Source organism: Diadema antillarum, unplaced genomic scaffold, assembly GCF_040938485.1.
Source record: "Diadema antillarum isolate AM-2024a unplaced genomic scaffold, OU_Dant_1.0 seq00000021_RagTag, whole genome shotgun sequence".
NCBI lineage: Eukaryota > Metazoa > Echinodermata > Echinoidea > Diadematoida > Diadematidae > Diadema > Diadema antillarum.
Window position 1 is genome coordinate 10,313 of NW_027271140.1, and position 27,969 is coordinate 38,281.

General features: G+C 41.4%; 1 protein-coding gene across 1 annotated transcript; it reads left to right on the forward strand.

The window, feature by feature from the left end:
* Positions 1-1,933: 1,933 nt before the first annotated feature.
* Positions 1,934-27,887, forward strand: LOC139725179 (uncharacterized). The gene is made up of 10 exons (XM_071636271.1): positions 1,934-2,324; positions 2,893-4,107; positions 6,192-6,301; positions 7,160-7,630; positions 23,084-23,147; positions 23,611-23,750; positions 24,351-24,425; positions 24,876-25,034; positions 26,511-26,815; positions 27,565-27,887. Exons 1-10 carry the CDS (start codon positions 2,121-2,123, stop codon positions 27,672-27,674), a joined length of 2,853 nt encoding a protein of 950 aa, XP_071492372.1. The 5' UTR covers positions 1,934-2,120; the 3' UTR covers positions 27,675-27,887.
* Positions 27,888-27,969: the final 82 nt, after the last annotated feature.

Consider the following 27,969-nt stretch of genomic DNA (forward strand, 5'->3'; position numbering starts at 1 on the left):
AGAATCAGATAATGGACTATCAAGAGGAAGTCACAACAGTTTATATGTCAGTTGTTCATGCTGCCATAACATGAAGCGATTGTCTTTGTTAGGTGACTCGCATACACATGTAGAATTCCTGTTTTCCAATACACACATATTTTCACTGACTATCGTGTGGGAAATCCATAATTCTTTATCAAAAGGGAGATTCATGATATCAGTGATATGATTTTTTTTTTTTGTGGGGTGGGGCCAAGTCATTAGGAAAATTGGGATAAATTTTGAGAGCGGTAATATTTCATGCATAAAAAACAAATAAGGAAAGTTATATGTGCCTGTTGGATGCCTTCCCAATGGCGGATCATAGATGTACTTTTATTTATCCACTTTTGCTCGAACAGTGCAATGTCTTGTTGCATAAATTGGACAACATTCACATATTCCCCTGTCAGCCCCTCATCCCCATTAAAATCTTCATTTGATAACAAATATTCTGTGTTTTCAACCTGTATTCGTGTAAAACTCTCTTCTCAAAGTTCAACAATGCTGTGCCAATAAAATTTCGTTCAGGGAGAGATTTAGCAGCGTATCGATCTAAACAAGCCTGGAAGAGATCTCTCTGTCAAATGTCGCCTGGCAATCTTGCACTCCAGATCCCCGTCCTCACTCCTTCAAATACTCATTCAATATTAACCCTTTCTGCATTTTTATGTTCCTCACTTTGGCAGCTTTTCTTTTTTTTTGAGGGTAAGCTTTTCCGATGGGAAAAAAGAAATTGTGGGAAGTGCGTAAGCTACCTCCAGGATAGTTGGCATTCTCCGCTAACATTCATGACTTATGCAATAAGGTTGGGGTTGATGTCATTGCTTGCAGATGTTATCAGTTGGAACCAGCTCTGTGTGTGTGTGTGTGTGTGTGTGTGTGTGTGTGTGTGTGTGTGTGTGTGTGTGTGTGTGTGTGTGTGTGTGTGTGTGTGTGTGTGTGTGTGTGTGTGTGTGTGTGTGTGTGTGTGTGTGTGTGTGTGTGTGTGTGTGGGTGTGGGTGTGTGCATGCAGAATATATGTCAGGGATGATATGGTGCATCACGCTGAGGTGTGATGTACAGTAGATAGTAATTTGTGATGAAGGGCAATCTACTGAAAGTGATGTTGAAATTCTGCCTCCTTTGTTACCAAAGCTCCTCTTCAGCCGCAGATTCTGTTGGATACCATTACAACTGTAACTGATAATCACTCAGCAATCAGAAGGACGCAGTCGCCATCTGTTTTGTTTTTGTTTTGCTTTTTTGTAGTCGTAATAGTAGTAGTAGTCGTGGACGTCGTTGTCACTGACAATGTAGTGGTAGTTATAGTTATACAAATGTATTGCCTTTTGGCTCTCAACCACTGATACTCCTTTCAGTAACTCCTCTAGCTTGGGCCAGGCCCGAGCTAAGTCGATAAATTTTGAGTCAATTTATGGGTCGGGCCAAAGTGGCCCGCACAAGGAGCGGGCTATTTTGGTGCTGCTGAAGCTAGCACCAGGCGCGGGCCAGGCTCCTGTTCCTACAGTTATGGATCTTTTGACTTTGTTTACATTCTTTGCATTTGTTTCTTTTTTCAAAACTTGTAACAGATGTCAAAGATTAATAGTGTACCCTCAAACTAGTTGATGATAATTCATGCAGTATTGTCTAATGGAGATTGGCCATGATGACAGAAAAACATACAATGTCATTGCTCTCTTCTCCATCACGTCCAGTGGTATACATGTCGTGAGTGGTGATCATAAACTCTCCCTCCTCGCTCAAAAGAGTACTGTAAAACAAGATATTTTTGCGGCATGAAATTATCGCGAATCGGAGCCGACAGCCTCTTTCATGGCAAGAAATTTTCGTGAGTTGCCTCCAACATTCAATGCATAAAGTGTAGACAAGAACTTTCGTTTGCATTTTAATTTCACGAATCTTGGCTCTCGCCAAATTTGCGAAATTAAAATGCACACGAACATTCCTTGTTCAACAGTATCCCCACAAAGTTTGTCATCCCCAGCTACATTATGCACGCGAGCATAATTGGAAGATGTTGTAAGATCACACAAATTGCTAGTTTTGGGGGTTTTAGGATTCAGAAATCCAGCAAAATCTGGCCAGACTGACCATGTACGTATCAAAGTCTAACCGTGTCGGTGTACCCGTCTCTCTGATTTTCCTCCGCAGACACTCGCCCCCAATGAAGCGGACGACGGACTCCGAGAGCTCCAGCGAAGAGTCCGATGTGGAGAATACGGGGAGTGAGAGTGGGAGCGAGAGCGGCAGCGAGAGCGAAGCGGAGACGCCGCCCCCATCTCCCCCAAAGGTACAGGTGGGTTTTGTTTGTTTGTTTGTTTTTTCTTTTCTTTTCTTTTTCAGCTCATCTCATTCCTCTTGATCTCCATCATTTCCTCCCACTCTTCTTCATCTTCTCATTTTCTTTCCTTTCCTGTTTTCATTTTTTTTTTCAATCGCCTCTATGCTTCCTCTTCTCTTTCAAGGCTTTTGTTTAGTAACAGAATTCTATTTCATTTTGGTGTATTAAAGCTTGAAGAAGGAATAAGATAAATTTCCTTGTTTGCTTGTTACTGCACACAAACTAAGAACAAGTTTATATAAATTTGATGATAACCATGTTTACTGAAATTTTACTTCTGTAGGACCAGAAAAAGTCATATTTGTCCCCCAAAAGATGGTTCTACTGTAAGAATTTCTTTCAAAATGTCAAATATGCTATCTCAACTGTGTACATAAAGTATAAGGGTATCTTGTATATGACAGTGAGAGAAAGAGAGAAATCCTTCTATTTGTCTTTCTTGATGATTACCTCAAGGTATGATGTATGCAGACTGTTGAATTGTTTCCCCTCCTTGATTATCCCTTTTTTTCATTCTCTGCAGAAAAAGTCCTACAGCTTGCTGAACCAGATCAGTAAGCTGAGGCAAGAGAGGCCCGCCATGGCTCCGAGTACGCCGTCCTTTCAACGCGGACCGCCCAGCGTGGAGAACCCGCTGTCAAACTCGCGGCCTGAGTCCGGCGACGGGTCCAAGCACGTCGACCACAGCGCAGAGAGCGGCGACAACGAGAACGAGGACAACGACAGCTTCAGCAAATACACCAGCGACAGCAACCGTGTGGCCTTTCAGGATTTCCATGACCTCAACAAGAGCTCTCACACGGGCAAGGCCTCACCTAGTGTTGGTAAACCTAAGAGTAACAACAAGTCAGTATCAAAGCCAGCTGCCTGTAAACCTGTGAAGCGTCCACAGCCAAGGACAGAAAGTTCGGCCTCGACAAAGTCGAGCGGAGGCGGCAAGGGGGCCTCCGCGGCGCCGCGTGTGAAACAAGAATCCAGCTCAAAAGAGAGTGCTAAGTCCAAGCCCAGCAAACAGTCAACGAAAAGCGTCAGCAGCAATCAGGGTAAGAAGACGCCGAGCCATGCGTCGTCGGGTAAGGGGTCCGTGAAGTCGCAGGAGAAAAAGCAGACCCCGCGAGCGAGACCGAGCGAGAAGAGGAAACAGCCAAAGTCTAGCCTTTATGTGGAAACGTCGGACGATAGCGATTCCGAGGATGAGAGGACTCAATCGCGGCCGCAAAAAGCGGCCGTCAACACGAGCACGAGCAGTAGTAGCAGTAGTGCTAGCAGTAACTTGAGCAGTAGCTCCATCAATACGGACACCTGCGAAACTCCCGCACAGCCCAAGGTTAAGCCGGAGAGTGGCAAGCGAATGCCTGGTGTTAAAAAAGGCGATAAGTGTTTCCCCAAGACGGAACCGCCGTCTGATCTGTACGAGCATCACAAACCGCCCATCATGGACTTCGGGCATATGGTGCCGATCCTGTCGCCAATCAGGCCGGTCTGCACCGACGATAAACCACCACCCATGCTGGACTGCCCGCCGGAGATCAAGTACAATGAGGAGGGGAAAAAGACCCTCATGGTTAGATTAAAGAGGGAACTGATCGATCACCTGCCCAAGGGTGGCGTCTTTAAGTACGAGTCGAACGTTCCAGGCACATCAACTCAGCGGAGAAAGGACTCCACCGACCCGCCCGAAAAACCCTCGGCTATAGTGAAGCCTGTGAAAAGGAAACAGACTGATCTTGAGAAGGAGGTGTGTGGTGGTCAATGACATGGTCTCCTCCAAAAGATTTTTACTGGAGGATGTGAAAGTCCGTTTTTTTTCCCTTGTATGGTGTACATTTTTTTGTGTGTGTCAACTAACATCTATCAACAAAATGCAAGCTATTAGAAAAGAATTCTTTTGCTGTTATCCTTGAAAGTAAGAGATGAAATCTGCAATGTTCAGTGGTTATCATTCGTTTAAGACTTAGAACAGTCGTAAATGTACTGGTTAGATAAACACAGTGAGGACAGCTCAAAATAACCCGCCCTGATGGGAATTTATTTTTTGCTTACATCGAAACCTGTCCTGTGGCGCAGAGTGTAAATCAGACTTTACAGCTTGAATCGGAGTAGATGCTGGAAAAAGTTGTACTCTTGGGGAATATATTTTGATTCTACAAGACACATCTTTGAAATACTGCGAGGTCAAGTTGGCATGCGGGGGAGGGGGAACTTGGGGAGAGTCAAAACATTAAAAAAGGGATGAGGTAATGTAGCTAGTAAAATATGTGTGGCTGTAGGAGGGCTTTGAGGCTGTGGGAAAGTTTTGGGGCTGTAGGAAGGCTTTGAGGCTGTAGGAAAGTTTTGGGACTGTAGGAAGGCTTTGAGGCTGTTTGGATGACCAAGACCACAGTAATTGGGACTGCCAGTGTTGTCAATCACATATTTAGATAGTAGTCTCGCAAGTGAGCCATGTCGTAAGAAAGATTGTCATTAAGTATGAAATTTGTTTCCAGTCCGATTACATTTGTTCGAATTTGCTACCAATACAGCTTGCTTTCTCATTAACGGCTGACAGTTGTGATTGGATTTACTGCATGAGTGCTTTAAAGGTTAGAATTAGAAGATAGTGACCTAACTACATTTGATTTAGGTTTGTCATCTTGTTTTGTTTGTTTGTTTTCTTTTTGTTCTGTTTTGGATGGCTTTCAGAAGAGAAAGAAAAGATTCAGATGTTTAATATCTCAGTTAGGAAAGCTGTACCCTGAGATAGTCTACAGGTTGTGATACTGATCAGTGCATGGTCATTGAATCTGAAAAGGCTTGTGACCCCATCATCACAAGCATGTGATGAAGGTTTCCAGACATTGATGTCCTGATTTGGAATCTGTAAGCTTTGTAGACTCTAACCACATCGGTGAAGATATGTATAGTGTGTCTGACTGAGGCTAAAAAAAGAAAGAAAGAAAGAAAGAAAAACCCTCTCACAGAAAGGTAAGGAGATCCGCCAATAGATAACAAAGTTCTAAGAAGTATAGGCTTTGATGTCGTCGAGGCAATAAAGTGTGTTGAAGATGACAGGTAACCAAGTGCAATGAGCAAATTCAAAAACACCATGGCAGCATTCTTAAAGGAAACGTAACCCGAAATGTGAATGTAGATTGATGCAGCAATATTAGTAGAACACAGCAGTGAAAGCTTGAGGAAAATTAGACAATTGATTTAAAAGTTATGAGTCTTTAAAGTCTTTGTGCTGTCATTACTCATTAAGGGGTCTACTGCAGCTCATGATGTCATTCTGGACAACAATATGAAGAACGTATATAGAAAATTCAACATAAATGTTCACCTTTCCAGCATAATGAAAGAGCACTTGACTTATCTTTTTCAGAAAGCAGGGATATAATATTACCCTCAACATATGTCAGTAACAAGTCAATAGAATGTGTACTTTTCATGAAAAATGAAATTGTGTGGAATCTTCCTCATATTTTCTTTATATTGTTGTCCAGAAATGACGTCATGAACTGTAGCAGTCCTCTTATCCAGTGATGACGGCATCGGAGCTTTTAAAATTTATAACTTATTAATCAATTGTCCAGTTTTCCTCAAACTTTCACTGATGTGTTCTACTATCATTGCTGCTTTCACTCAATCCACCTTTATATTTGTGTTTTGGTTTCCTTTCTTGAGAATCCAAGAGGTTTTAATTTCCACAAACACATCATGACTTTGAGTTTGAACAGGATGTAGTTCTAAGGCAGTATGAAAAACATTGATTTGTTTTGTTATTGAAGACGGAGTAGCTAGAACAAAAAATGTGAAGCAACTTTCTCTCTAACTGACCGGCAGAAATCTGGGAGGCCGGAAGCCAAGCGGTCAAGACTGGAGAACAAATCGCCCCGGAGAATGCGGGAAGAGGCACTGAGGGGTGTGAGCAATGAACCCTCCGAGGCACTCGAGTGAGTACAGGGGGTCAAAGGTTGGAAGAAATGTGTCCTTTGCTATTCTGTAATGCAGAGGATGGATGGAAGGGGGGGGGGGGGGGGAGGGGGTTGGTGGTTGCAAAGACTTTGTTGTTTTGTTTTTACAGCTCTTGTAATTCAAATGTGGGGGAACCCTTCTATTCAGAATGTCATATTAGAAGAGAGAAAAAAAAGAAGAAAAATCCATCGAAAGACAGAGTCAGCATCAGGAAAGGAAGCTCAAAATTCTAGCCTGAGCAATTTACTAACAATGCAAGATGAATGTATTGAGGTCAGCCTTGCATTGGGCTGTATTTTGTTTTTTGTTTGTTTGTTTGTTTGTTTGTTTGTTTGTTTGTTTTTTAATCAGCAGAGGGGTTATGGGTGTCACTGTTGCCTTTTTAGATGCACAATGTGTACATTTGTGTATGTAAATTTCCCTGTGACTATGAATGGAATATCATTATTTTTCTCTGTTAGGGTTTCCTCTTTGACCTTTTTCCCCTCATTATGGTTCCCATGCCCATGATCCTTTGTCGATGAGAGTTTCATATCGTGGGTAATTAAAGGCAGGTACACCACTGCAGTGTTCATATGACCAAGCATTATGAAATATAACCAGCTGCAAACACGTTGAGGGAAATGAATGAAGCACAGATGTCCAGGAAGAAAATTGTTAATCTCTATGATGTTCATTTCAGAATAGCTCCCAGAAAGAAGTGGCCATTTGCGTAGAGCACACATAACCCAGAACGCACTCCCAGATTGTAGCTTTAGATGTTTCAAGTGATGCTGTTATCTCTTACCTAACATTTTTTTCATTGTATTGTATATGCATTGCCTTTTCATGCTCAGGCCATTTGTGTCTAATGACAGTGCATTAGATAGACGGTCATCGACAGAGAGGAGGGGTAGTGTGTCCAGCATGTCCAGTCAGCCGTCCTCGCATAGCAGTAGAGGGCGCAAGAGTGAGCGGGACCACCACCAGTCCGGCCGATCCAAGCGGGACCGAAGCGACGGGCGGGACCCCGGCGGCCAGCACATCCACAACTGGACGAGCCCCGAGCGCCGGCCAGATAGGTCAGTGGAAATGCCGGGCGTGGCGCGGGGCTCGGAGGCCGATGCGGCCGGGCCCGGCTCGCACCGCAGCGGCCTGCCACTCCCCCACTCCCACTCTCTGCCCCCTCACTCCCATCACGCGGCCGCCTCCCACCCCCACTCGCACCGAGTGGAGGGTGAGGACTGGCGCGTGTTCCCCCCAACGGAGAGCTACCCAACTTTCGATGAGGAGGCGCAGGCAAGGCACAGACTAGAGTTAGACGAGAGGTGAGTGGAATCCACCGCTGCTTTCAGACAAACACCGCTTGCCCCGTTCGCTTTTTGCTAGATTGTTCTCTCCCTCTTTATGTGTGGCTGTTTGTTCGATGGTTTCCCCCGTGGAAAGTTGAACCCCAAATTGCTCTTTATGTCCAATGTTGTCCTCGTGCATATCAAAGGAAAAATCTGCCGTCACCACAAACTCGTTGCCAGCACATTCAACCCAGCTTCACCTCGTCTTGTCAGATTTGTTTTGCCTGTCATGTTGGTTGGAAGAAGCCTGTAAGCTGACCACAGTTTTGCATGAATCCTGACAGTGTTGTCCCCACAAGATTTTGATATTATAACTCACTCACCTTTGGCATTGGTCTCTTTCCATGATGTCCTTTGGTCAATTAATTCAAACTTCCAGTGACTTGTAGATGAATGAATTTAAAGTATTCCTTTAAAAAAAAAGAGAAAATGTTCCTCTGAGCTACCCTCTGTGTTGGAGACATCAGATATGATTCTGCAGATGGATCTTAAATTCTGTGGAAACACCATCACCCTATAGTAGTGTGCTGTCCCATGTTGCTTTATAGTTTTCTTCCTTCAAGTTTCCAATGTCCCCTTAAGCCCCCAGAAGTTTGTCTTTGCTTGCCATTTACAGTTTCCGCATGTCAAGAAGAGATTTTCTGCATTGGGTAGAAATTTTCAGTCTGATAAAGCAGTCTTAAATGATATGACTGGGGCTGAATTACCCGCGCATGATATGAGTGAACCTTTGGCGTTCTGAATGCTGGCAGCGTTCTGTGTTCATTGTTGGAAAAGTCTGTTATTGCATGCTGTTCTCTTCACCGAGTTTATTGTACAGTCCCCATTCACCGTTGCCCACCCACTATTGTGCTTTGTTTAATGTATCAGATGTTGCTATGCATTGTCATAATGCGACACGTGACGTCAGGCTTCGATGTTTCTATGTCACACGCCTTCAAGGCCTGTGCAATCATCCAAATTTTTAGGCGAATGCGAAAGAGGCACGATTGCTTCACGCCTTTGATGTCATACAGTTGGAACATCTGTGGCACCTACATGCCTATCCTAAATCCAAACTCCTTCTTTCTCGGAACGAGTGACAGTTGTGAGTGTAGTCATATCCAGGAATGCCACTGTAGGATCACAAATTGGTTCACCATGGCCTCGGATCAGATTACCATGGCCTCAGCTAAGGATTTCAGCCTTTAGTTGTCATGGTGAAATGGAAGGTTAAACACATCTTTAACATGAACAATGTGACTAGTTTGTTTGTTTGTCTGGCTGTTTGTTCGTTTGTTTGCTTGTGAGGTTGCTTGCAGGTTAGTTTTGTTTTGAGAATTTGTCGGTTGGTTGCTTTTGCTCGGTTTGATTCTGCATTTTGTCTGTATCAGTGAATAGAAGAAGAGGAAGAGTTTTTTTATGGTCCTTTGTGGAAAATCACATCCCATAAAAAAAAAGAAAAAAAATAGCCAGTGACACACAGTTACTTTTTTAGCTTGAACTGTTGCAAACTTTTTACAAATACCTGCACTAATCTTTGAAATTATGCAGCAACACAATAACACATATCTCCATAATAATTAAGTGTCATGTGAGGTTGTATCCTTGATGAAAATTGAGAGGTATGATGCAATGTGATGTGAAGTCACTTGATGAAGGTTTGAAAAAGACATTGTTAAAAGCCTAGGCAGTTCATGCTTGGTGGAAGCCGAAGGCTTTTTTGTTTTTGTATCGTTTTGTTTTCTATTGTGTGTGTGGGATTTTTTAAGGGCTTTTTTCTTCTTTTGCTTGCGACATATTGATGACAACAAGCAAATTTTGAAAACGGCATTTCAGCAAACAGCAATGTCTGCACTGCACATGCATTATGGGCCTTGCAAAAGGACAAGTATTGATTGAAGAGATGCATTTTTCTATTTGCAGAATGATTTCTGTCTGTTTTCTTTTCACAAGAATTGTGACCAATGTAAAGGAGGGAGGTGTTATTCATGGACGTCCAGTCTCAAGTCAAGATTTTTAAAGGGGAAGGAGCCAGACGGCAATGGGTATTTTGATGCCCTTCCAAAACTTCACAGAGTATCAAGCCTAAGTTTGCATGCATCTTTCAAAATGTAGATTTTTGCATAAGTGTCCATTTGAACAGGCAGGGGGCAAGATTTTAAATGATTAGTTTCTGGCAGCGTGCCGCAAAAAAAGTTTGGTCCCTTACATCCGTGTCCAGACATAAAGTGGTGAGGGTGTTTGTGTATACAGTTCAGAAAGGAAGCCCATTAATCCAACAAAACTTATAAGTATGTAATCCAATAGCACCTGGTGAATCGCCAAATGTTCTTCACTCTGGTCTTTGGAAGATTCCCAAAGAGCTTCTTCCTCAAATTTGATACTTGTAATGGAAAACCTTTTTAAACCCCTTGCAGAATTTCCTACAGTGTCAATAAATCAGCATTAGTAATTTGATATATTCCGCATCCCAAGTACCTTTTTGCAAAGTGAGGTGATGTCTTGGAGAGTTTATGGGCAACCACTGGGGGAGGGGAAAATGCACTTGTTGCTCCAATGGATTCAGAGGTGATGTCCTACCCTGATGGAAGGCACACCTGGGTACTTGATTGACAAGGAATCCGTGTGGATGGGGCAAACATTCCGGACGGATGACTTATTTCTGCGTGGCATTTAGGACCGCTAAAAAGTTCTCTCCTGACACTCTGCTGTAAATGCAGCAGCGTTTCCTCATCAGGGCGAGTTGTATGGCATCGTAGACTGCACTGCCTCAGAATATTCATGGTCTTTTTTTTTTTCAAAGACTAGTGCGGTGAGTGCTTTTGCATCACAATTAACAAGATGTAAGTGTCACAGTGCTTGGCAGCAGCACATCATAAAATCAATCCGGGCACCCCAGCGAAGAGACTAGAGGGGGGACCAAAGACAGGGGAGACGATGACTTCTGTATTTACACTCCAGAGAATTTCTTTAATGAGTTTAAAGGGCGTGTACAGTTCTGGTCGGGGTGAGGATTTAGCTTTTAACGTTTAGCCTGATATTCAGAAGCCACTCTATGAGATGTCAAAGAGCATGCAATTCTAAGGGGTATCAAAAGTTTATTTGATGAAAATCGGTTTTGAAATGTCTGAGATATCCAAAAAGAAGGTGAAACAAAGAGATCCTAATAAAGGTGGGGCATGTCGCCTTTTATTAATATCACTTTTGGGGATATCTCAGCCATTTGAAAACCAATTTTCATCAAATAAACGTTGAATCCTTCTTAAAATCACATGCTCTTTCATATTTCATAAGAGGTTTCTCATTATCTCACTTAGGAATGTTCAAAACATGAATTCCCACCTCAACCACTACTGTACAGTCCCTTTAAGTAGTTGTTGTTTTTCTTCCTTCTGTTTAAGGTATGAAACATAAAACATATTCTCATCTCTCCTCTTCACAAGTTTCCAGGCTAGGCTTTTTTTAATCACGCACTAGAAATTGGATTAAAAATATCTGAAAAGAAGGAAAGAAACAAAACAAGATTGTTGCTAAGCTCGCCCTGGTGTTGTCAGGGAAAGGGTAAATGATTGGAAGTAAATTATGGAGATTCTGGAAAACAAGCCTCATAATGAGCATGCCATAATTCAACTGATCATGGCTTGTAGTTTACACTGGTTGCCAAGGACACGGCCGCTCCATAATGGCGATGTGCCTCATGCATGACTGACTCCAGTGTCTGCACTCCACTTTCAGCTGATGTATGATGAACATGCTTGCCTCTGTAGTATGATATTGTGATATGCACTTGTGTGCTTTCTGCAGGCAAAGTGCAAGGTTGCACAGGACTAGCTGATGGTTGGTTGTGTTAATACTTTGATGTACCCTGACCAAGACTTTGACAATTTTATCCGCCCTTCTGAATTCCATTTCTGTCTATCTGTTACACACTCCAATTTCTTCTGTCCTGTTAATCTGTATGTAGGCAGTTTCTTTAATGAAATACTTTAATGATGATGATGGTGATGGTGGAGATGGTGGTGATGGTGATGGTGGTGATGATGATGATGATGATGATGATGATGAGGATGATGATGATAGCTATAAAAAGGGAGAATCATTTAGTGAAGCAGTCTGTTATTGATTCTGTGAGGGAGAAATAGGCAATATTTTCCCCTTCTTCCTCTTCTTCTCCTTCCCTCTGTCCCTCACTCTGTCCCTCCCCCTCCATCTCTTCCTCCTCCCTCCCATCCCTTATCCATTTTCTCCCTCTCCTTCCCCCCCCCCATGCCTTTCTCCCTTCTCTGCACTCTCCTACCTTCCCTGTCCTCTCCTTCACCCTCTCTTCTTCACCCCTTTTTCCATCTCCATCACTCCCTCCCCTACCATCCCTCCCTCCCCTCCAATCCCTCCATCCCTCCCTCCCCCCCCCCCCTCCCCCTCTTCCTTTCTCCCATAACCTCTCCTCCAGTGCAGGCTGTCATCAAGGGCACCCTCCGAGCCCCTGCTGTGGGGGTTAGATATGTTCGCCATGTGTCACTCACTGTCCCTCGGCAGCGGGGCACAGAAATGCCCATAGCAATAGTCAAAATAAATACCGTTGCCATCTCCAGAAGCTAATATGACAAGGCACTGCCGGTAAATCATTTTTACAACCTTTCCTTCCTGTACCTCGTTTTGGGTGTCATTTAAGAAATGGGAAAGATTCGAAGAAGCTTCTGGTTTTATTTTTAAAGTTTGATTCGAATTGGAGATGGCCTTAGCAAGGAAGCAGCCAAGTTAACCTCCTCATTTTTGCTCTTTAGCTGCTGACGATGGAAGGGAGAAAACAACAAGTAGGAGAAGAAATTAAATTTCCTGCGTGTCGACCCACAAACCACAAAGGATTCGGAGTCTGTGGTTTTGGTTTCATCGAAAATATGTTGAAACAAACTGCTGTGTACTTTTTTAAGTCACATTTCTGTGGCAGTACATGTTTATCAATGTGGCTTCCTGTCTATGAAAAACCTAAGCATGGATGTCTGTCCAAACAACTACCTAGCTATCTATCAGTCTAATCATGTGTTTTACCTTATCTTTCATAGGCATACTCCATTCCCTCAATCTGCTTGGGGAGTCGTTAAGGCGACCTTAGTGCATGGATGTCTGCCCAAACATCTACTATCAGTCTAATCATGTGTTTTACCTTATCTTTCATAGGCATACTCCATTCCCTCAATCTGCTCGGGGAGTCGTAAGGCGACCTTAGTGCCAAAATGCATGAATGTATCCCCTGGGAGTGACATCAATTTGAAGCAAAAGATCACATAAGTCTGATCCTCAAAGTTTCTTCCCATCTTTGATATGCCAAAAGTATTTTGAGGGCATCACTCGACAGAAGCTGTGCTCTTTCTTTTGTGGGTATCGTGACCTGCTAAATACAATAGACATGAAAGCAAGTACATGGTGATTGCAGCGAAGTGTGAAAGTGGTGCTCCAGTTAACATGAGCATGCATGCATTGTACGTGATGAGTTGCAGGTTGAGTGCTTTATAATTGCAGGACAGTTCTATGTTGTGTGGTATCATCTTACCCTCAATGTCTGCCTTATTTTGGTCCATGTTGTTTTTAAGTCACATTTAAGGTTTCTTTTTGTTTATCCCTTCCGTGTATTCCTCTTGATTGATGTATTGTATAGGTTTGAATAGGTTGGTAAAGCCTTGTTATCCAAGCAAGGAAGTGGCAGGCATGGTTTCATATCACTATCTACTGGAAAACCAGAAATATATTTGCAGCATGAAATTTTCACGAATTGCCACTGGCATTCAAGGCATATAGTGTAGATTAGAACTTTTGTGGGCATTTTGATTTAGCGAAATTTGGCTCCTTTGCGAAATTCGCTACAATTTCATGTAAGTGAAAATATCTGGTTTTACAGTATCCTTATCTATCTATCTATCTATCTATCTATCTATCTATCTATCTATCTATCTATTTATTTATATATCTATCTATCTATCTATCTATCTATCTGTCTATCTATCTATCTATCTATCTATCTATCTGTCTATCTATCTATCTATCTACATGTGTCTATCTATCTATCTATCTATCTATCTATCTATCTATATATCTATCTATCTGTCTATCTATCTGTCTATCTATCTATCTATCTATCTATCTATCTGTCTGTCTATCTATCTATCTATCTATCTATCTATATATCTATCTATCTGTCTATCTATCTCTCTCTTTATCTATCTTATCAATCTGTAGGGCCCTTCTACCTGTCTATCTGCATCTTTCTCTTTATCTATCTATCTATCTCTCTGTCTATTTATCTATCTATCTATCTATCTATCTATCTATCTATCTATCTATCTATCTACATATATCTATCTATCTTTCCGAATAACTGGCTAACAAGCTTTCTTTCATCTTGTCTATCTGTGTATGTGTGAATCTATCAATCTGTTCTTCTGTCAGTCTGGCTGTCTGTCTCTTTGTTTCTCTTTTTTTTACATTTTAAGGAATGCCAGGATGCTTAGGAATTTTACACCTTGCTCTCAGCATCCACTTTCCCCACTCCCTTGATTTTTTTGTTCCCTTCTTCCTTTTCGTTTGAAATTCTTTTTTCTTGTTGGGAAGACTGCATCAGTCCGTCATCAGAGGAACAAGTTGGCTGAGCTGGGCTGCCTTCCAGACGGTGAGGCCCCTCTATGGGGTCAAAACATGTCACTTACAAAAGAGAGGACGGAAGAATTCCGGTGCAGTCCGACATTCCAAAGTTCACTTCCCCTAATTGTGACGTCCACAGTGCAGACATGAGCATGTGCATGTGTGTGTGTTGTGTGTGTGTGTGTGTGTGTGTGTGACATTAATTGATATTTTGGGAAATAACTTCCCAATGAACATCTGGTTGTTCATTTCCAGGGCTGTTCCCAAACTCCATGGATTTCTCTTGACGTTGTCTACAAATGTCAGCCGGTAGCGCATTTGAGTGAATCCCATCAACGGGGCCTAACGAGAACAATTTGCCCTTTCGTAATGCCATAAATGTTTTTGGAAGAGGGAAATTAAAGTAAGTGTTCATCCATTAGAGAAAAAAAAAGGCAAAACAAATCCATCTGCAATATCATGGGGTTGTTTTCAGACAGTCATATTCAGGAAAATGGTTATTGTTCTATCTTTCTTGCTGCACTTCTTTTTTTTTCTTCTGAATCCTCGATAGATGTCATTCTCTCGCTTCCACTTTGTTGCATCATCCCATGATTACGAGGCAATCGGCGTAACAGATTTGACCCCTTTCACCGCTCAGGGAGATAGATAATAAAGGTTACATCTTAAAAGCCGCCGTTATCGAGACACTTATGTCCAGTGATTAGATCACCGCTGTATGAAAATAATGGGGGCAGCGTTTCTTCGGCTCGACTGTTCAATTAAGTCCAACTACCTGATTAGAGAGTTCTGACCTGGCATATCAGTGCATCAAATTGCAGTACTTAGTAGTATTTACTGATTATGTTGTCTTCCTTTTTTTTTTGGGGGGGGGGGGGTTTCTGTGTGGCGTGATTCACGGGGGAAAAAGTGAGAACTGCGGATGGAGAGTGACGAGCTGTGGAAGCGAGATGGATTCCGTCTGGGATCGGCATTCAAGCTGGAGAGGAGATTGTTTAGAAATTAATCAGATAGAGGAGTGCCTGCAACAATTTGTGCTCGATCAATCACTGAAGCAAAAGCAGCAGAGAGATAGCGAATGTTTGTATGTGAGTGCGTGTGTGTGTGTGTCTGTCTGTCTGTTGTTGTATGAGCAGGAGAGATTAAGAGATGGAGATTTAGGCAGTAAAGAAAATAAAAAGGAGAAGAAGATAAGGACAGCTGAAGAGGATAGATAGCACAGGAGATGGCGTGGATAAGAGAGATCAGTTGAGATAGGCAGTGACAGAGACAAGGAGCGTGGCGACTGTTACATGGAGTGGATACCGAGACGGCAAAATGAAGCGAAAAATCAGAGAAAAAGAAAGGACAGGAATGCTCATGAACAAGATGGAATGAGCGGAGAAATGAAAAGCGTAAAACTTAACCAGGGCAAGGAGTGAGAGGAAAAACAAAGAAGATGATTAGTGTAGACAGAAAAATAAGGCATAACGTAAGAAGGAATGGTAGAGGTGTGAAAAGGTATTAAAAAGAGAGAGTGTGTGGGATGGCAGACAAGACAGGAAAAGTGGGAGTGGGGTTGGGGGAGAGATGTTATACCCACCTCCTCCTCAACCTTCTTTACCTTGTGGGAAAGAGTCATCCATTTCATTTGACATGGCTTCTCATACTCTCCTCCTCCCCCTCTCTTTTTTTCTCTCTTGAAAAAAATGACTTTGGCATCCTATCAATGCAGACAGAAAAGATAACTCCCTTCTTTCGCAGGAGAATCAATACACTCTGTGTGTTCGTGTTTGTTCTGTAAATAATGCAAAAAAAAAAAAAAAAGAACATGCCCTGGCCCTTTCAGTGAAATGACTTCCATATTTCAGAGCAATTTGTGGGCAGATGCGCCATTTTGTTTTGTTTTGTCGTTTCCTCTGTATATTATTCCCTCCTTTCCTCCCTCGTGGCTCACCGGGTCGTGAGCTCGGATCTGATCTTACACTGTCTGCATCAATTGGGCATCTTTCCACTTGATGCAAAACACCAGCGTTCACGCTAGTCTTCGTTCAAGCCTCCCCGTTTTACTTCTTGTCATTAAAGTCTGTTGTTGAGGAGCCAGTCTAATGTCTGTCTGTCTGTCTGTCTGTCTGTCTACCTTCCTGTCTCTTTTCTCTTTCTCTTAATCTTTTCTTTACTTAGCACAAAAACAACAACAACGTAAATGCATCTGATGGTTTGGTCAGAAATAAACCTTGTCCCCTTTATAACGGATATGGGTGTGAAGTGTCTCCCTTTGTTTTGGTTATGGTTTTGTTTCGGGCTTAGCAATGCAAAGAGCTTGCTTCTTTTTTCGTGGACTTGAATGTGATTTTTTTTTTTTTGCATTTTACTTTATGATGATCTGATGTTAAGTTGCAGTGACTAATGCTTTTTGAACAAATTGTGTGAAGGCAAAGCATATATCCCCTTAAAATGGTACCAGAATGCGAAGAGTCCTTTAAATATCAAATGTCCCCAGTGAAAGCAGGGACAAAGTGAAAAAATTTGACTGCTGTTTTGCTCCATGCGTCGCTGAATGAGGTGATTTGCTGCCTTGTATGGCCTGACCTTTCACAGGAGACACACCTCCTCACACCTCCTCGCGAGGCATTTCGGCGAGGAGACAATAAAAACTCTACCAGCTACCACGCACTTCATGGGGGAGGGGAGGCGGTGTTAATCATCGAATGACAAGGTATTGGATTTGGGCATTGATTCTTCTCTCAAGACAAGACACACATACATTTAGAGACCCTTCTGCCATGTGGGGTGTTTTTTGAACCGATTACATCTACATCTCATTTGTGCTCTGGAGAGGCAGCTTTTGTTGATATGCGCTCTCTACCCCTGGAACCAGTATGTTAAATGCAAAGGTCAGAATATGTTTTCTCATGACTCAAAAGCTTCTTTGCCGGATTTCTTATCAGCAATTTTGGTGAACTTTTTAATATGTTTGTTTATTTTTCAAGGGAACCGTCAGAAGCATTGAGCCCAATAGAGAGATTAATGGAGGTATATCTCAGCAGTCAAATAATCTGCTACATTAACATATTTAGGAGGGAAAAGATTTCTGTCATGCCCTCTATGTCAGAAAACAAACAAGAAGTATAAATCAGCCAGAATAAATAATGAATAATAATTGTTGTTGTTGTTTTTCCCGCAGAAAAATGCTGTGTTTCTCTACTTTGTGTTTGGCTACAGAAAGTCAAGTAAATCGTTGTAGAACTTGGGCATTTTACAGTATGCAAAGTGGACTAGAAGAGCATGGCATGTATGCATTACTAGTTCTACTACCACGAGTTTGCCATCCACGGCAGTGTCTCGAGGCTGAGATACTAATATCTGTCCCCTGTTATCGCCCCACGCTCCATGACTAGTCTGATTAGATTAGACACTCCTGTCACCCGTGTTGACTCAACAGACCCCGGCGAAAAGTTAAACGTTTTCGTTGCGTTCTTTTCGCGCCGACGACGGTGGTCTTCGGCGAGGGAAGGGGAGCCGCATGAGAACGAGACTTGTGTAGAAAGATAGAGAGAAGAACCTTGACATGCGGGAGGACATGTCTCTTTTTTTTTTCCATTTTCTTTTCTTTGCTGGTCGCCTGTGTCTAATTACGACTGTGTGGGCCTGCTTTGGCCATGTTCGAGATTAGGTCGTTAAAAAAACGAGTCCCGGGCAGGCTATGCTATTCTCATTGCTGAGTAACACTTACTCATCGAGCGTCCCTGATTGTTCTTTGCTCACTTGATGAGCTCAAAACTCAATGACCCAGTCACTCTTCAGAGTCTGTAGCCCAAATTTTGTTCTGTAAGTCACATGGCATTGAAGGAAAATGGATCCTGGGTTAGTGGCTGGGCTGCATATGTAGTTGTAACATTTACCTCATAAGAAAAGACAAATTATGAGGTGATGAACTGCGGAAATTTTGCATCACTCTTAATAATTTACTAATTATTCATTAGTAACCCATGATCAGGCCTAGGGTGATTTTCGCTGCTGCTCAAATCATCATGGTGACTTTGTTCAATTGGAACTCTTAATTTCGACGGCAAATCTGGCATTGGATGAAAATTAGATTTGAAAGGGTTAGGTACATTGATTTGCCTAAAGTCAGAAACGGATTTACAGAAATTTGCTGCTATCATAGACGAAACGGTAATTTTCTTCAGTGTGTTACCATTTTGAATAATAATGATTACAGTGATAACGTGCCATTGCACGAAGATGTCTCATGCAGTAAAAGTTCTTTTATCATTTTTTTCAACTACTACACCTATTTGGATTAGCTTCTTTTTTTTCTTTAAAAAAAAAGTAATACTAGATAGGTTACACATTGTGACACTCTGTCATTTAATAATTACATGTTGTATACATGAAGTGGAGAAATATGAGATACATTATAAAAGTTCCCATCTTCGGGAATACATTCAACTAGATGCAGAAGAAAGGGCTGACAATTCACTTTATTTTTAAATGAATCGAAACAGGACTTGCCAGGCATTTCCACTTTGCAGTGCAATTTCTCTAGACCGAGCCTGCATCATGAAAAAAATATGTCGTGTCGACATGAGCAAGCTCGCGACGGAGGCATGTCGTATCTGCGGGTTCTCTGGCAGCTTTCCATCTGAGAGTCTCATCACGATCGAAAACGCTGGAATCAGGCCCGATCGAAATCTAGATCTTATCTAATCCGGGAAGACAAAGGACCGCTTCAAATTTCCTTACAGTCACAAGCAATTATTTCTGTGTCTTCCCTGAAGTTGTAGTTGTTCAGAGTGAAACTGATAGTTTGAACAAGGTGTTCTGAATAAAGGCGTCGGTTACATGTTCTCAAAGTGGAGCAAGGTTTTGGCTTGTGTGTATGTGTGTGTGTGTGTGTGTATGTTGAGAGATGGGGTCTCATGTGGAGGTCTGTACATAAGTATGTACCGGGGTATGTACAAGGTATGCTTCTGTGTGTATATGTGTGCATATCTGTCAGACTGACTCTGTTGGGGGGTGGGGGGGGGGGGGGAGGGAGTCTGTGTGTATATGTGAGTCCGTGGTCAGATGTTTGTAAGGATGTCCACTTATCAAGAGTACAGGGTAGACCCATACTGGAGATATAATTGTTGGAAAATTTGTGATATATTATGGTGTTTCCCCACACTCACTGATTGAGAGGCAGCTGTGGTGTCTTACCAAGCCGATAATTTTGGTTTCAATCAAGTAAAGACCTCATGGACCATGCTGCAGTAGTATAGTGGGAAATGTATGTTTTGTCAGCAATATCAAAGACATTCTTTTCTATCCCCAGAGACAGGGCAAGAAAAAGAGGGAGTGGGGGTGGAATTGTCCCTTAGGGATGGAATGAACTTTAAAAATGAAGAATTCCTTGTCATTTCCTTTCATTCTTTTTTTCTTTTTGGCCCATTTTCTGAACTTAATAGCTTCATATTTTTGAAATATTTGAAAATATTGATGCCTTTTGTCACCGTAGGGAATTCTAATTTCAGCAGATAATCAGCTTTTGATTCTAAGAAAGATTTGTTTCCCCCCCCCCCCCCCCCCCCCCCCCCCATGGGATGAATAACAACAAGTGTGTTGTCGTTCTTCTTCAGGACCAAAGACAGTTTTAAACCAGCTGTGTGATATTTATACCATCCATCTACATCTAGCTTAATAATGGTGCTATGTATAGAAAAAATAATATCATAGTGATCACAGCCCACATAAAGCGTGGTAACATTTTGGCACAGAAAGTTTTTTTTTTTTTTTTTTTTAATGATATGGGTGTATTTGATCATGCAAAGAATATCAAATAGCCATGCATAAAGATTTGGTTAATCAGAACAACACAAATAATATACTGGTTGAAGAATATTATTTTTGTAAATGACATTGACACAGCAATGGTGATGTCTAGACAGTTTCCTCTCAGTTTCAAGAAATGAAATCTCTTTTATTGTCTCTTGACATGTAGATGAATTAGCAGGAAATCTTGAAATGTAGATGAAGTAGAAGGAAATCTTGAAATGTCTGTCTTCTTATTTATTTTGGGATTGTTGGTTTTTTTTGGTGATTGAGCTAATTCTATTCATTGTATTTTACTTGTTATAATATTCATTTAGTTTATGTATTTGTTTTATTTCCTTTTGGTGTATTTTTTCCCCTTTGGGGGATTCTTCAAATCTTTAGAGATTCATACAATGTACTTGTATAAGTAATCATTTTCAAAACATTTGGGGATGGGGTGATCTGTAGCACCTCAGATATCCTCTCAGATCAATATTTACATTATTGGAGCATCTTTGAAACACAGAGGTTTGCTAGTATTTGTCCTGTTTTTTTAACACATGGAAGAAAAAGGCCTAGTATAAAGTAGAGTTTTATTTCTTGTCAATGGGCATGTTTCAGTACATGGAGCATAGTTTTGGTCTCATTATACAAATAAGTGTGATAAAAAGTGTGAGCATCTGATTGATGACTCACATCTGCCATACAATGGACACGATGTACTGATCCTTGATTGTGGTATGATGACACGAGATTATTAAGTTCGCAAGATACGTTGTAGCAATCCCCTCTGGGCAGTGCTACCCCCAGAGTTGAGGGTGCGAAGAAGAAGAAGAAGAGGTTGTTGATGCTCCTCGGTGGACTCCGGTCGTACTTGTTTTGTCATCTTTGTTTTTCCCTCCAGAATGGCTGGGTATGAATTTTTGTCCTTCTCGCTCACTCTGCTTTCCATCACCTATTAAAGCTAAGATGTTATGCTTGCGCAAGCATAGCACTTGTGGACATACACAGTTACAGCTGGTTGCAAAATGTGGTATGTTGTACTAGAGGCCTTGACCATCTTTTCATGTGTTTGATGCCCCCCCCCCCCCCCCCCCCCCCCCCCCCCCCCGGAAAAAGGAAGAAAAAAGATTGATGAAACTGTAATGTCTGAATCAGTGCACTAAGGCAGTTTGTAAGCACTGGGCTGTTTTGTTTTTTATTGCTGCTGTTGTTTTGTTGTTTTGAGGGCCATGAGATCCAGATATGCTAACTAGAAACATCCAGAGAATTTCTGATGGATCCAGTACCATTGTGTGGGAAGAGAGAGAGAGGGAGAGGGAGATATGCTGAGATGCCATCTTCAGGGGACACCGTCCAGAGCGCTGGTTTGTTTTATGGCCGTGAGACTTTACTTGGTAATGCTACAGAGATTATTCCACTGGAATATCACATCAATGTTATATTTCCCCTCAGCACTTTATTCCTCCCAGAACTGCTTAATCGAGGAAAAGCTTGAACTTTCCTTTTCTGAGTGGTATCCTGTGTCAGCCATGGAACATTGAGTGTCTGGTGAAAAAAAAAAAAAAATGCATAGAAGGCCATCTTCTAAGTGTTATATCTTGGATGTGAGAAGATTATTGGTCAATATGCACCCAGCTCCCCCCCCCCCCCCCCATCGCCCCAATTCCCTAGTCTCCAAAAGCCATGCCTGCGCCTCACTCTCGATATTACCCCCTCCCCCTCCACCCCCCCCCCCAAAAAAAAAAAATGAGCAAACATGTACTCCTCTATCATTATTGCCCCACCCCAGTGAAGAGGCAAAATTTGCAGCATCGTTCTGAGCTGGTAGCTATGGTGATTCATTATATAATAATGAGATACCCACACACACACACACACACACACACACACACACATACACACATACACACACACACACACATACAACACAACACAAAAATTCCTCAGTCAACATGGTATGACATGTAAACCTTAGCTCTTTCTATATTGTAATGACTTAGGAGGTAAATGCAGCATCCCCTTTAAAAAAAAAAAAATCATTAATTATGATGTGATTCAGGCGAATCCTTTCTATTGACACTTTTTAGTCATTTTTTTTAAATTGCTACAGCGTTGCTAGGCAACAGCACATTAATCGCACCTCTCCATGAAGCACAACTAACGTCACAGTGATAAATCACGTAGATTATGTCCCCAAATGGTTAACTCGTGGGACAAATAGTTTGTTCGCTTGTCATTAAATGCGTCACTGTGTTTGCCAAATTCCACAAGTTGAGTTATTGCTGCTTGTCAGAAAAAAAAGAAAAAGCAGAGAGTGCATGAAAATAAGTATTCTAAATGTTGTTTGATCAGCATCATTATGAAATATATTCTAGTATTTATTTGCATTGCAATGTCAATTGGAAGCCATGTACGTGCAAAGAGAGGACAGTATTATGAACTATCCTAAATTTACAAGTGCATGTGGGAAAATGATATTCGATTATATATATCTGATATATCTTAAAGATAAAACAAATTCAGTCTTCCAACAATTTTGTAGAAAATTATATGAAGTTTAATATGATACAAAGAATTTTCCTGATGTGCATTGCATGCATGTTGAGACTGCTAAAAAAAAAGGGGTATAGATTAGAGATTCCATGTATGCTTTAAATTTACCAAATTTAAACTTGAGAAAAAGAAGAGATGGTGGATATGGTATTATTTTACTGTTTAGTTTTGATGCTATGTGGATGACAGTTAACCACAACAGCCAAACAGTGTTCCCTCTGGGTCATTTAGTCATTGAAGAATAAAGAAACTGGGTAACATTGTTTCTAATCATATATGGGGGAGAGTGCTTTTTGTAAAACTTATAATACTTTTTCATACTTTTATTAATGCCCTTAATGGTGGCAGACAAGACTTCTTGTGAAATGACTGGTTGGCTATAACATCACTGGTGGCGTTTCTCTCTTCTTCTTTTTTTTTTCTCTGTCCTCTCTCTTCCAATGGACGTGTTTTTTGTTTTGTTTGTATTTTTCTCAGGCAATACACGGCAGACGACTATCTTGCGGAGGGAAAGAAACTGAAAGACTTAGCGGACAACATGGTAAGACAACTAACTCTAGACTTCGTCCATGTCTATGTCTATATCAGTGTCTTTGTCTGTGTCTTTGTCTTTCTGAAGCTATTCAAAGTGCCTGTGGTTGCCACTGGCTCATTCTTTGTGGATTCGTTTTCTACGTTCATCAAAGTGTTTCCAAAATTACCAGCCTCTCACGATTGAAATGGGGATCGGGCTGTATTCATTTGCATGAATCTCTCTTCCACTTTTGAGTGTTATTTTCCATATTATATTACCGCAGTGGATAATTCACTCCCGGTTCGTAAAGCATTTCTTAGTATGCAGTTTCATTTATTATTCAATTTTTATTTTTAGCAGTAGGAGTGTAGCGGCAGTGTCATTATCATTACATATCTAAAGTACGGTTGTTGTCATTCTTGTTGAATTGCGTCACCATCATAATCATCGTCATTGTCGTTATCATTGCCACTTTTAAATTGCTCTTCAGGTGGACAAGAATGCGAAGGCCCTAACCTACTTTGAGGCTGTGGTCAGCTTGACCTCCTGTGGCAATGCCTTTGAGCTTGACCCTCACGTCTCCGACGAGAAGGCCATCACTATGTATTCAGACACCTGTGAGATCATCAGGTGAGTCCCAGTAGCGTTCCCAGGAGGGTGGGATTTCGTTCACTTCTTTACAGCGCTCAGGCTGGTATTAAGCTGAGGTTTAGTTTGAATTTGAGTACAAGTTTTTGGTGAAGCAAATCTTTACCCCTTGTTTAAATTGCTTGAAACTAGATGGCATCAAAACGTGCTGCACATGCCATTAGTGACATACTTTTTATGTTGCATTCCTGTAGGAGAGTGCTTAACTAGCATGTTTTCATATTTTCATCAAATATTAGCAAATATGTTTTTGAAATGAAAAATATGTTTTTACCCCTGATCAGGTTTGATTAGGCCTGCTCAGTATGTGCAGATTTCCATCTTTGAACCAAAATATTAGGTTTGCCCTCCAAGTATGTTTTTTACTGGGCATCAGCATGTTTGTATGTTGTTGTTGTTTTTTTCTCTAGAGGTTGGCATCCGAGCTATATGCAGAAGATGATCTGGTGTTCAGTATCTTAATGCTATAATTATACAGATAAAAAAAGAAGAAGAAAAAGAAAAGGCACTTAAAAGTTTGGCATATATATTCTCTGTTTCTTCCCATATCTACTTATTCCCCCCTCCCCAATTTTTTTACAGATTCATTCTCAAACTGAAAGGTATTCGCAACGACCCAGAGGGCAGCAGACATGACAACAAACTCGCTGTGCTGTGGTGAGTATGATGGAGGTCGTGATTCCCCGTTGTGCCAGTCTCGACGTTTCTTTTATCTCCTCAGCTTTAGAATTATGCATCAATACATGTATGTGTATTTGTCGGATTCTGCCTTCCCTTTCAGTTCGATATTATAATGTGTTATTTGCTGCAGGTTGGAATACAGGGGGCATGAGAATATTCAGCATGGGTGATTGTTGGGGATGTTTTCTTTGAGAAGAAAATGTAAACAAAGTTCCCTTTTTTTTTTTTTGAAAATCATATTCTGTGAAAAGCAAAAAGTGAGAATATTAATATACTTATATTGATCATAGTTGTATGTTCCACTGCTTTACACCATGATTCACAAGCAGATATTTTAGGTTTAATATTTTGAGCTTACAGTGTATGTTTGTTTTTGGATTCATTTATTTATACATTTATTAATCAATCTTTAAATTTGGTGAACAGCTATCGAAGTCAAGCCGTGCTCAACATGCACATGTTCAAGCTGACGCGGCGCCCCGCCATGAAGCTGTCGCGAGTCATCCAGAACCACCTGAAGGGGACTTCTTCCAAGCCTCAACTACCAGTACAACAGAACACGTCCTCTTGGAGTTCCTCCGGAAGGTGGGTCCCACCTCCCCCCCCCCCCCCCCAATATCTTCTGACCCTCTCACTCCAAAATTACAATAAGCTCAGCTCCCTCCTCCCACTCCCATCCCCTCCCTTTAAAAAAAAGAAGAAAACACAAACAAACAAACAGATAAACAAAAACAAACAAACAAGCAAACAAATGACAACAAAAATCCAAGAGAAAAAACAATTTAAAAGAGTCACAAGTGGACAGTAACTACATACCTCTTCATTCTCTATGTATCATCTTGATTTTGATGGGCCCATTGCATAAAACTTACCATTGAATTTCAATGGTAACTACTGTCAAAATTAGGCATCGCAGCCAATCAGCATCAAGGAATATAAAATTTACCGCTAATTTGAAGACTTACCGCTAGAAAGGAGCGGTAAGTCCAGCGGTAAGGGTTTTATGCAACAGGGCCCTGGAGGAGGGGAGATTGACATGGGTACATAAGATTTGGAAGCATATGTACCGAGTAGCTCGGCACTTGTTGACTTGTATATTACCTCCTCGTTAATGTCAATTTTGTCCTTGTACTGTATATGTGTTTATGTCTGTGTCTGTGTGTGTGTGTGTGTGTGTGACAAACTCCCGGAGGAAATTTGATTTGTGTGTTTCCTGTCAAACGGTAGAGGGGAAAAAAAAAAACAAGTTTGAGAGATATTCCTCCATCACACTTCCCTTTCCCCCATTAAAAAGAAGGGGGGGAAAAGATAGTAGTTTGCTAGTTTTTCATCATCATATTGCAAAAAGTTGGATGCACATAGTGCTAGAATTGCTTCTGGCAAATCTCAGAACTTCACGTATCGCTGAAATATTCTTTTTTCTTCCATTTTTATCATCAAGTGTGTGGTTAGTCCTCTAAAGGGAGGTATGAAATGGAGGTGCTTCCAGGCAAATGTTTGAGTTCGCAGTTTTGTTATCAAGCTATTTGGTCATTTGTATTAGTAAGGTATTTGTTATTGAGATGAAAACAAAACAAAACAAGAAAAGCTCCCAAATACTGCCAAGCTGGAGATTTCCTGAAAACTTGGAATATCTCTTCTCTTCATGTCCTGACAAAAGAATGTAAAAGTCTCACTGATTTATAGGAATTATTTAGAGATTATATTTGGCAATTGAAATGCATGTAGCATGTGTTGTAGCTCTTTGGAATCTTGCTGATTTTGATGTGTGAATTCCTGCAGCCTTTGGTGATAGATATCGCAAATCTTTCAGGGTATGATCTGAAATGACATGTTTTCTTGTACCAAATTTCTCGCAAACCTTTTGGCACTTAATAGACTGCAGCGTGCTACTGCTGTCAGAGCAGCACATGTGAACATCAAAGGATTAGACTTTGGATTTGCTATGGCAAGAGATGCGAAGACTTGATAATTGAGAGAATAGAATTGAGGGTGTGTCGTGATATGTGGCAAGAATTCTGAATAACCTGCCTCTACTCTTTTTCGCGTAATGACCCTCAGGTATAGTGGCAACCAGCCATCGATGTCGCCAACTCCCTCACCGGCGGGCAGTGTCAGCTCAGCGTGTAGCCTGGGTTCACAGGGCAGCGCCAGCAGCGAACCATCGGGCGGGGGAGGGGGTCCCGCCCCGTCGTCGGGCGTGTCCGGGTCCAAACTGTGCAATGGCATGAACCCCCGGGAGCAGACGGTGGCAGTACCCCAGCACATCCTCAACTGCATGTCCACCTTCATGGTCTATTCCAATTACAGTCTGTACAGCATAGACTACTGGGAGCAGGCAGAGACACTGATTCAAGAGAACCTAGGTAAATGGGACTGAAGAAGGAGACTAAGAAGAGCTAGCAATTTTTGTCTTTGTTGTTTTGTTGTTTTATGATTTGTTTGTATTGAATATGGACATGAAATTCTAACAGTAATATCTTTCTTGTGGAAATTTTGAGTTCAAGATATATTTTCCTGCTCTTTAATTTTTAATTTTTTTATAGTTATGAAAATATATATCTTTCATTTGACCATAATGATTTGTCCTATAACCTTGTTAATTTCAATTGCTTGATTTTCAAAATACTTTAAATCGCCCAATTTAAAACTGATCCTTGAATTTGCAACATATTTTAGAAGATTTAAGATAATGTCTCTTTTTCAAATTGGCAATTTTTTTTTCCATATTTTGTGCAGATTAAGTTAATTTTTAACAGTTATGTCAAGCATTTCCCCAGAATAAGATATGTAGTGAAATTCAGAGGTACTGTAAAAGTGGAAGTTTTCACTGTTTCGAAATATTTGTGTATATCGCATGAACTATCAAAAAATAGTGTGAAAATGAAAGCAGGCAAATATTTTTGCTTCTTATATGTAACACTGTTTAATGTCTTGACTCCGCGGAATTAAAAACACACAAAATTCATCTTAACTGGCCGGGTGCAAAAAACTCCACTTGTGCAGGACCATTTTAAGAAGAATCAGATGATAAATCTTGTAGGACATGATGGCTGAAAGCCCAAGTATTGACGTCATGGGAACATTTGCCTCTCGCTCTCTCCTCCTCCCACAGAATTCTTTCTGGACCTGGACCAGGAATGTGGTGAGCTGACTCTTCACAGCAGTACTCAGGAACTGGTGCACTACGTCAGGCGGGGCCTCTCCAAACTCAGGCAGATGTGACGCGGACGGACCAACAAACGGGGGCATGGAAGAGACGAACATTTTATTGCGTGCGAGAGAGAAAGAGAGAGAGAGAGATGGGGGTGAGAGAGTGTGTGTGTGTGAGAGATGGCTTTACCCAAGAAGTGACTGGATAGTTTTTATGAGATTATTGAGTCATCCAAGCAGCTCAAACCGTCTCCTGTCTTTTTCTAGCGAATGATTATTTTTACAGCGTAGCAATTTTTTGTACCCCCTCCCCTCGCCTTTGTTTATTTTATTTTGGTTTACTTGGTCAACTCGACTGCAAACAAGT

Bases quoted from the DNA above. Each gene is read 5' to 3' on its own strand.
- LOC139725179 (XM_071636271.1), top strand. From the start codon at position 2,121: ATGTACGTATCAAAGTCTAACCGTGTCGGTGTACCCGTCTCTCTGATT. The intron at 4,108-6,191 runs GTGTGTGGTGGT...ACTGACCGGCAG, and splicing joins AGACTGATCTTGAGAAGGAG to AAATCTGGGAGGCCGGAAGC. The intron at 23,751-24,350 runs GTGAGTCCCAGT...ATTTTTTTACAG, and splicing joins GACACCTGTGAGATCATCAG to ATTCATTCTCAAACTGAAAG.